Source organism: Colletotrichum scovillei (assembly GCF_011075155.1).
Source record: "Colletotrichum scovillei strain TJNH1 chromosome Unknown Contig00001, whole genome shotgun sequence".
Lineage (NCBI taxonomy): Eukaryota > Fungi > Ascomycota > Sordariomycetes > Glomerellales > Glomerellaceae > Colletotrichum > Colletotrichum scovillei.
The window spans coordinates 807,612-816,667 of NW_023336259.1; the positions used below are offsets into that span (position 1 = coordinate 807,612).

Here is a 9,056-nt window from a genome sequence, read left to right on the forward strand (position 1 = left end):
TTGAGAGGGTTGTGTCCAATGAACCCTTGGTTCATCTGTTCGAACACCCACGGCCCCCCAGTTCGCTGATAGGGCTAGCTGACGAATCGGAAAATACACGCCGGGGTACTGGCAGTTGGGATGGCTTTGCAAGCTCAAAGCTAGACGGAGACCCTAGCCAAGCTGGTGGCATACCCCCGGTTCCCGGCAAGATGATGCGATAGAGACACTTCTCTGGATATCCTGGAGGGCCAGGAGGCCTTGGAATGATGCCAACTTGCGTCTTGAAGGCCTGTAAGACCACGTTCCAGCCCTGGACGACTATCATAATTGACGATAGTCTGGTGTGTAAGGTGGGCAGGTCAGCATGCGGGATCATGGCTGCGGCCACTCAACATGGGCCGGACAAGGCTGCATGGGATGTGAGACCTGGGCCGGGGAGAGGGTGGGAAGATCTGGGACGGTGGGATGGAACGGGCACATGGTCTTCGTCGGCATATAGCCGGGGGGAGAACAAGATGGGATGACGGAGGAAAAAAAAAACCACAAAAAACCGACGAGCCTCCATCGAGTCCATCAAAAGCGAGTCTTTTCTCCGGTAGAATGGACAGGTCGGTGACAGGGATGCGGAATAAGGTAAGGCTGGTGGACCTTCAGCTGCATCCACACTAGACTTGGCGGCCGGAATAGGAAATGGGCTGGAGCTTTGCATGCAGTGCTGCTCCACAGCTTCGTGGCTTGACGAGGATAATGACCAATTAAACGTCGAAACTGTGACGTTTACCCACGGCTGGCACGTTTGGCACGTTTTGTTCCAGCTGAACCAGTATCGTAGAACCGTCACCCGCATTAGGCCCCCGTCCCCGTTCCCCTTTGCGACCTAGCAGAAGGCTGACTGGGAGACTCGGGAGGTGTTCTCCTTACGGCACTGGATTGCTGTGAAAAGGACTGGTCGGGAGCTTTTGGGGGCTGATATCTCCAGCTCTGACTCGGGACGCCATCTTCCTAGAGAACCGTCATCCATGTCTCGGCCTCGTGAACTCTGCAGCCCCCAACAAAGGAAATATGGCCTTGCATTTGCACAGCATTTCTGACTTCGGGTCGCTGAGCAATCAGGAGCTCTCAATGGACCAACCTGCAATTATTAATGTCCTTAATCATCTGCAATTTTTGCTTTTTTGGAGAAGTCGACTCACTTAATACCACTGGCCGCCCTATGAGACCGTTTCGCGACACCTTGACAGCCTCATGGGAGTATCCGACGCCCGTTGTTTGATACTACTCCAACAGTTTGACCGGGCCACACGAGTGCTCATATTTTCTGCTGTCTCATATCCCCTCGTCAAGGTAATGTCCGGCGCAAACTCCGTGAGTCACGGTATCCGCTGGCCTCGGGCAAGCCATGACTTTCCCAGCATGCCTACTCGATCAGCACTCAGCCAAGCCACAAATTGCAGCACGAACGCTTTCGTATCGATAGCTATTGGTTTGATCATGGCAGCATCTTCCAAATGTCTTGATCTATAGTGGTTGGTAGGCTCGCTAGTAGTACAATCGTGTGCGGGGATCTCGGTTCGTGGGACTTTAAGCTTGATTCTCATCTGCAATATCCCGCAAACTTCATGCGTGATCTGGCCTGTCAACGCATCAGTGCCACTTTGGACTGAGCATCCGCCGCACCAACCATTCCCAGCTTCCACCGGCCGGAATGTGTCTCTTCCACCTCAGTCCTTCTCCGCAATCGCCTGTAACCGTTCGTCGATCTCATCTTCGGTCAGGATGCGGAAGCCAGGATCGGTGCCCTCCTTGCCGTCAGCACGAGGTCCTCCAACAATGCCAATTTCGATCTCGCCCTTCTTAAAGTCCATGCTCAGGACAGTGCTGAGCGTCGTGATAGCGAGCTCAACAACTTCCGTCCAGTCACCAGGGGCGTGCTCCTTGTTGCGCAGCTTCTTCTCCAGGTGGTTGAGAGCCTCCTGCTGCTTGGGGCCGGCCGCAGTACCCTTGTAGCCAATGTAGTATCCGGCGGGATCGCACTTGAACAGCTGAGGACCGAACTCAGAGTCCAATGAGATGAGCGTCGTCGCAACACCGTACGGGCGCATGTAGGCCTAGACCACTCGTCAGTTCTTGTTCTCACCGCCACCTCGAAGTTTGCACTCTGCTTACTCTTTGTGTGTAGACCTGGCTGATGTTGGCCAGCCTCTTTGCCAAGGCATCGGCGGGCATTTCGTAGCCGTACTTGTAGCGGAACTCTGCTGCCTCGCCCTGGGCACGCTGGGAGAAGGCGCGGGCATCGGCGATGGAGCCCGTGATCACGCATCCGACAGATGGAGAGAGCTGGAAGAGATGGGAGACGGAGGCGGGGTCGATGAGTTTATCCTTGTATCTGGGTCAGTTCCTCTCCCTCTACGGGCAACTCAGCTGATTCTCGACCTACAGGGACCTTCTTCTGAGACAGGACAACGGCGCAGTCCTTGCCTCTGACGCCTATCGACATAATGTTGGCGGCTGTGATTGCCTTGAAGGCATATTCTATTCAGCGTCGTCTCGTTAGTCCCATCGACTACTTCCAGCCCAAGTCGTTTCGAGCCCCGCATGACGGCATCACCACAGGGAGGGGCAATCGGTTCGTAGGGAAGGAGACTGCACATACCGACTTGGTACAATCTTCCCTGCTCTGAGAAGATCGTGATGTGTCGGTCGTAAGCTGAGCCACCTGAGTGAGGGAAGACATGTTAGCTATGGTGGGCATTCACAAGTGCTGAGGCTAGCTATCGTAGGACGGACGTACCCGACATCTTGGCGGTGTTGCTGTGGTTGTATTGATCAAATTACGTCGAAGAAAATCGTGGCCGGTCGTCAGTAGCTTGAGAGAGTCGTTGAAGGGTGGAAGGTGGAGGTGGGTGTCGTCAATGAAGTCGGGGTTGAGCTCTAGCGGAGCTCTTGGATGTCGACGCGTTTGCAGGAGCTTGCCTGGAGCAGAGGCAACGACAGCGGCGGGAAGCTCCCGGCCTGGGCTGGAAGGCTGAGTGGATGCCTTGCACCCGGGCTCGTTCTAAGGCAACAACTCTCCCACGACGGAAAGCTTACATAAGGCTGCTCCGACTGCTGCTCACCACAGCACGGGCTGAGACCAACACTGAAGCGGCACTTTCCAGTACGTACACCAATTGACTAGGGAGCAGCGGGGCACCCCTGTCCAGTGGGAACGACAACGCATCTCTGCTACCAAAATTTTGGCTGCGCAGTATTCAGAGCCAGAGAAAAAAAAGTATTGGGACCATTCCCGATACTCTCTTTTCAAGTGTCAAGCACCACCCATTGCGCCCAATAGGACTGCGGTATACGAGGCCACAGCATTCCAATCGAATAAGCCAATCGCACGTGGAAAACATCGAAGCGGCCCAATTCTGCATTTGTTGCTTGTCTCGTCAGGCCAAACGCGCAGAAACGCAAATTCCGATCCAGCAGCGGCCCGAGGAAGCAGCAGCAGCAGCAGCACCCCTCCCTTCAGAGAAAATCTGATAGACAAAGCCGGTCACAGCAAAGAGCAAAAAAAAAAAGAGGGTGTGCCCGCTGCCCGTCATGTCCTCCGCACCAAACGTCCCGGCCTGGAAGCGATTGGGCCTCAAGCTCAAGCAGCCCGCATCCGGCGCAGAGATTGGCGGCCCTGCTCCTGCCGAGGGATCGAAGCCCAACGGGCAACAACACCACGACCGGGACGCCAGCGGTCCCGTCGTCAACGCCGCCTACGCCTCGCCGGCCGCCGCCGCCGCCGCCAAAAGGAAACGTCTCGATCACCCTACTCCTCCCCCTGCGTACAACTCCAACTCCCCCTTCAAAAGGACCCGCACCGACGGCGACAGCAATGCAACTCCGACCCTGAGGAAGCAAAAGTCCGTGACCTTTGCCGACGACGTCAAGAAGACCACCACCGCCGTCGACCCCAAGAAGAACAAGAAGAAGAGCAACAAGCCGGCCAAGCCAGCGACCCAGCAGCCGACTGCCGATATCAAGCCCTCCCTTGAGTACCTCAGGACTTGGAAGTCCGCCCGCCAGGCGTGGAAGTTTAACAAGAACCACCAAACGATCCTGATGAAGCGGATATTCCACGCCGATGCGATCCCGTCGAGCGATATTGGCACCTTTTACGAGTACATCCAAGACCTCAAGGGCTTCACCCGGTCGAGGCTGCGGGAGACGGCGGCGGAAGTCAAGAAGGAGGACGCCGAGAAGGGCAAGGCTGCCTTCCCCGTAGGCACGCCGGACATGGACTCGAAGCAGTCAGAGTACGAAAAGGTACTCGCTGGCCTCATGCAGCTCGGCAATGGCGCTGGCTCCAAGAGGAAGCGCTTCGACGAGGCCGGCTTCGTGTCCAAGTCTACAGACGTCGCCATTACCCAGAGGGTCATCAAGCGCATGCGTGCCGAGACGATATTGGAGGAGCTGTCTGACAGCGAGGACAGCGATGCCATGACCATCGATACCGAGGAGACTGCCCCTCCTCCCCAGGCGGCTGCCTCTCAGGAGGATGAGTCTGCTGACAAGCGGGTCAAGCTCAACGATGGCACAACAAAGGAGAAGGCACCCCGCCGTCGCAAGAGACGTACCAACGTTGACGAGTCGAGCTCTGAGGAATCGTCTGATTCAGACTCTTCGGACTCGGACAGCGATAGCGATTCCGAGGACGAGTCGGACAACGCGAGTGAAGTACAGCGCCAGGCTGCTCAGCGAGAGGCTGAGACTTCGAGTGAATCTTCCTCGTCGTCGGAAGAGGAGGACGATAGCAGCGAGGATGATAGCGAGGAAGAGGAGGAAGCCCCCAAGAAGCGGACGGGGTCGAAGAAATAGTGACACCATTTAAGAGTCTATCCCAGTACACCACCTTGATGTCAGGATATAGAGGATGTTATGTCTATTTATTTCATTAGGAGCAGACTGAGTCTCCATCAAAGGAATACCCACGAGTTTCTATCTCCACTTAAGAAGAATACAACCTGGTGAACCCGGCCACGGGCGGCTGCAACCAGTTCCTCTCGTCATACTTGTTCCCCTCTCCCTCAATGACGTGGAACGTGTAAATGATGCGTCCCTTCTGGCTCAAGTTCTTCTCGCTCTTGTGCAGCAAGTTGCCGTGGATCAACACCAGGTCCCCAGCCTTGACCTCCCCGGGCACATACTTGCCCTCCCCAGCCTTCTCCTCCTCGCTCGCCTTCTCGGCGCCGTACACATCGCCAGGCGGAAACCGCGGGCCCTCATTGTCCACCATCTCCGTCCCCGCGTTCCCGGCCTTGCGCACGAGCCGGCTCGACACGGGCGCCCAGCGGTGCGAACCGGGGAGGAAGCTCAGGCACCCGTTCTCGAGCGTCGCGTCCTCGAGGGCGTACCAGAAGCCCACGGCGGACGGCGGATCCGTGTACAAAAAGGTAGAGTCCTGGTGCGGGGGCACGGCGCCGCCAATCTCGGGTTGCTTGCAGATAATCATGCTTTGCAGGCACCGCGGGTCCCGGAACCCGAGGCTGCGGGCCACGGCGGCCGGCTTACCGCGGACGGGGCCGCTCCCAGCACCGCCGGTAGCAGAAGACGCAGGGTCCGAGATAGCGGCAAAGGGCGGGGAGAGGACATGCAGGTAGTGGCCAATCTTGTTGATGGCACGGGCCTTGGGTTTCACGAGGTTGCCCTCGTCGTCAAAGGCGTCCTCCTCGAAGAAGAAGCGGACCTTGTCGCCCGAGGAGAGGAAGTAGTCGTCACCGACGTGGTCCGCCTTCTCGCCGGTGGAGAAGCGTGTCATGGGGTGGTCGGCGAGGGAGAAGTTGTCCAGCAGGGAGTGGGTCTCGGCGAGGAGGCCGGAGACCGTCTCCGGGGATAGGGCGCCGGGGATGATGAGGTAGCCGTCGCGGTGGAAAGATTCGAGCTGCTCCGGGGTGAGACCCTCGTCTTGTGCGGGGACGGTCATGGTGATGAGTCGTGTATAGGGTGATAAGAAAGCGGGGTCAAGCTCGGATCGAGAGATTTGAGAAGATTGAAACTATTCTGATGTTTCTGGGCGGGAATGCTTGAGAGAGATCAGTTGTTTCCTGTGAGGTTTGACAAACTCGCATGGGCTCATTTGAGTTTCGCAGTGGCGCACCGTTTGATATTGGGCGGGAGAGATGGGTATGTGGATGCGGGGATGCGGCGGGTCCCGAATTCATTAGCCCGCGCTTATCAACATCGCCTCACTGCGTCACCTTTTGATATTCGGCACAACTTTGCAATCCAGCAGAAGGTAAAAGTCGTGTATTCTGTGTTGTATACCTAGATTATATGGCGCATATACCAGACGCACCACTCTCGTCACATCATCTCAAGCCGCTTCAAATAATCAAGTATGAAAACTCCATCATCATGTAAGCTAATGGGAAGAAAACAAGATAAAACACATGCACCCCCTTGAAAGCAAATGAAGACGCCGGTTTTCTGTATGCGCGACGATTCGAAAGCTGATTCTAAGCCCAATCTTGGGTTGTTGGACATGCCGATCACGGCATGGGGTCGTTGAGGAACTCGTAGCCTTCCTCTGGCGGAAGCACAAAGGCGGAAATGGCCAAGCCAGCGGCACACAGAATCGAGATTGAAGCGCTCACGGTACACAAGATCCAGGAGGAATCCAGCCCCCAGCCAGGAACCTGGAACTGCTCGTCGTTGTCGTAAAGGTATGCCTGTGAGGAAGGTCGCGATATTTAGCATTGCTCTCCTGTCCGGCGCATTCAGTAGGCCACTTACCACGATACCCATCAGCGTGAACTCGATGGCCGCGACAAACACGAGGAGCCCGCCAAGAACTGTCCAGCCTGTTTCTCGCTTGTATTTGCCGCCGCCCATAATGACAAGGAACGTGACGATGGACGCCAGATGCAGAATAGTCGAGAAGGAGGCGAGGAAGCCGACAGAGCGCCACATGGAACAGAAGTATCGTTCGCCATTTGCACACAGCTCCTCGGTCGGAAACACCTGGCAAGGCTCGTCGAATCCAGTGGAACAAGACCGATGGAGACCGATGTGCTTTGAGTATTCTTTGCCCTCGGCGGTCGTCACGGTGTAGGTGACCCAGTGGGGAAGCGTAATAGACGCAATAATCATCGCCGTCGCTAGAACGTGAAAGTCAGCATCGTCCGCAGCATTTTGACCATATTTTGGAAGCATTTGTTATCGTTTCTCCCCTCCATTCTGCTGTAGCTGCGTGTCGTCGCAGGCCTCCGAGCTGAGGTGCGCTCACAAAAACACCGATGACGATGCTGGGTGGATCCCTCTGCTTTTGGGTTCTGGGTGGGCGCAAGGCAAAGATGCAACTTACCAGCGACAAAGGCCACGAGGGCGGCGCTGTAGACGGAGACTCGTGTCATCTTTGCGAATCGACAGCTGTATAGAAACAGGTCACTGTAGAGTGTAGCAAGGTCGTTGTTGTCTTCTTTTCCCTCCTTTCTGCCTGGGAAGAAAAGAAGATGGGTGAGGCAAGAATTGCAGATGGCCAAATTGCCTTGGAAGGAACAACTGGATCTGGGATGGGAAAGCTGGGGGGGTTGTCTATCAGCGATTGGTGGTGGCCAGACCGGTCGTCGTTATGACGCTACTTGCCTGATTCGGGAAGCTGTGGGCAAGGACGCGCGAGGTGTGGTGGGCTTGCAACACCGGTTACGTAGGAAAGGTACATCAGTCACCACACAATATGGTGCAAATCAAAGGTACCTTTCCGCAACAGCAGGAAAACAGCTACAGGCAGTTGCAGCTAAGAGTTGCAGCGAACATGCATGTCGCGGGGGCACCTGCCACAACCATCCCGCTCTCGTCTCTCTCTCTCCCATCCCATCCCATCTCCATCTTGCGGTGCTTCACTGCCACTGCCACTGCCAACCGCTTGCTGCTGCGGCCGTCACCTCTCATCTCACAGATCAACAACTGCCCGCTTCCCACTACTGCAACCGCCGTGTTTATGACCAGCAAAGATCCCACTGCCTGGGTGCCATCGCTGGCTTAGTGTTGACCCCAAATTGTTAGAGATGAACAAAGCACCATCTCATCTTGCTTTCCCTCACCTTAGCGACACCTTGGTCTTCACCGCTCGATCCTGCACGGATCGCCGTCTGATGGAAGCTCAAGCTATCGCTCTATGGTGCAGTCCAGCTTCGTCGCAGCCTACCGTGCCTACCTACCCTCTTTCCCACCAGCAACTCCGGGGAGAACACGCTGTCAGGAAGACAGATGCGCCCGTGAGTCATTATCCAGATGTCGTTGGATTCAAAGGTTCAGAAGAAATAATCCGGACGACGAAATTGAGGCAATGTGGCCTTCTTATTCGACTGCCTAAACCAACCAGGCCTGCCGTGCTAACCGCCTGCGAAACCCCAGCTCTGTCAGACAGTCAGACAGCAAAACAGCCATGCAGTCAGACATCTGGATCGTGGGGGTTGGGGGAGTAATAAACACTAAGACCGTTATCTGCACCCGCTCTCGAAGTCATGCATGTCCAGACCGATCTGCAAAGCCGACTCCTAGCACCAGGAAAGAACTAATGCGTTCGCTGGTTGGCATGAAATTGGAACTACTGCGAAAGTCGGCCCCGGACTTACCCATCTACCGTCTTTCCATCAACTCCAGCCCAGCCTCAAAGAATAATTCACCCCGCTCCCACCATGACGGAGCCCTGCCTCAAAGCTGCCTTGGCACGATACGCCTAGCTTGTCTGCATTGTGCAAGCACCAGAAATTGAGTCTACGCCAGATCGCCGATCGTCGTCGAATGCCAGACACCCGAGAACTCAAATCAGATTATCAACCCCCTTTGTCAACACCGCTTGTCCCCATCGGAAATTCTACGACATGGTGCAGGTTATCGATACCTACTGGGAAATGTAGCCTTTCCTGTTTCCGGTACCTACATACGTGGACAGCGCGAGTTGCCGGCCGTTATCACAGCCTCCACGTGCTGGCGTGCCCTGTTGGCCGCTGACCTCACCTCGGTGAGTCCGTATGTGTTTGGGCCACACGATATCTCCGGCTTACTAGCCCGGGGTACATTTCGAAGGTGCCCGTGCC

The 9,056-nt window shown here is 55.9% G+C and overlaps 4 protein-coding genes across 4 annotated transcripts; 1 reads left to right on the top strand and 3 right to left on the bottom strand.

Moving 5' to 3' along the window:
- Positions 1-1,703: 1,703 nt before the first annotated feature.
- HER10_EVM0005663 (proteasome A-type and B-type) lies at positions 1,704-2,780 on the bottom strand (the record flags this gene model as incomplete). The annotated part of the gene is made up of 5 exons (XM_035475269.1): positions 1,704-2,090; positions 2,149-2,361; positions 2,420-2,514; positions 2,636-2,698; positions 2,774-2,780. The coding sequence occupies 5 exons, from the start codon at positions 2,778-2,780 to the stop codon at positions 1,704-1,706; spliced, it is 765 nt and encodes a 254-aa protein (XP_035338369.1).
- A 787-nt stretch (positions 2,781-3,567) lies between these two features.
- HER10_EVM0001154 (uncharacterized protein) lies at positions 3,568-4,833 on the top strand (the record flags this gene model as incomplete). Its single annotated transcript, XM_035470910.1, has 1 exon — positions 3,568-4,833. One exon carries the CDS (start codon positions 3,568-3,570, stop codon positions 4,831-4,833), a length of 1,266 nt encoding a protein of 421 aa, XP_035337957.1.
- A 130-nt stretch (positions 4,834-4,963) lies between these two features.
- On the bottom strand, positions 4,964-5,938 carry HER10_EVM0002429 (phytanoyl-CoA dioxygenase; the record flags this gene model as incomplete). Its single annotated transcript, XM_035472140.1, has 1 exon — positions 4,964-5,938. The coding sequence occupies one exon, from the start codon at positions 5,936-5,938 to the stop codon at positions 4,964-4,966; it is 975 nt and encodes a 324-aa protein (XP_035338083.1).
- Positions 5,939-6,503: 565 nt separating this feature from the next.
- On the bottom strand, positions 6,504-7,367 carry HER10_EVM0009328 (uncharacterized protein; the record flags this gene model as incomplete). The annotated part of the gene is made up of 3 exons (XM_035478818.1): positions 6,504-6,683; positions 6,748-7,112; positions 7,319-7,367. The coding sequence occupies 3 exons, from the start codon at positions 7,365-7,367 to the stop codon at positions 6,504-6,506; spliced, it is 594 nt and encodes a 197-aa protein (XP_035338731.1).
- Positions 7,368-9,056: the final 1,689 nt, after the last annotated feature.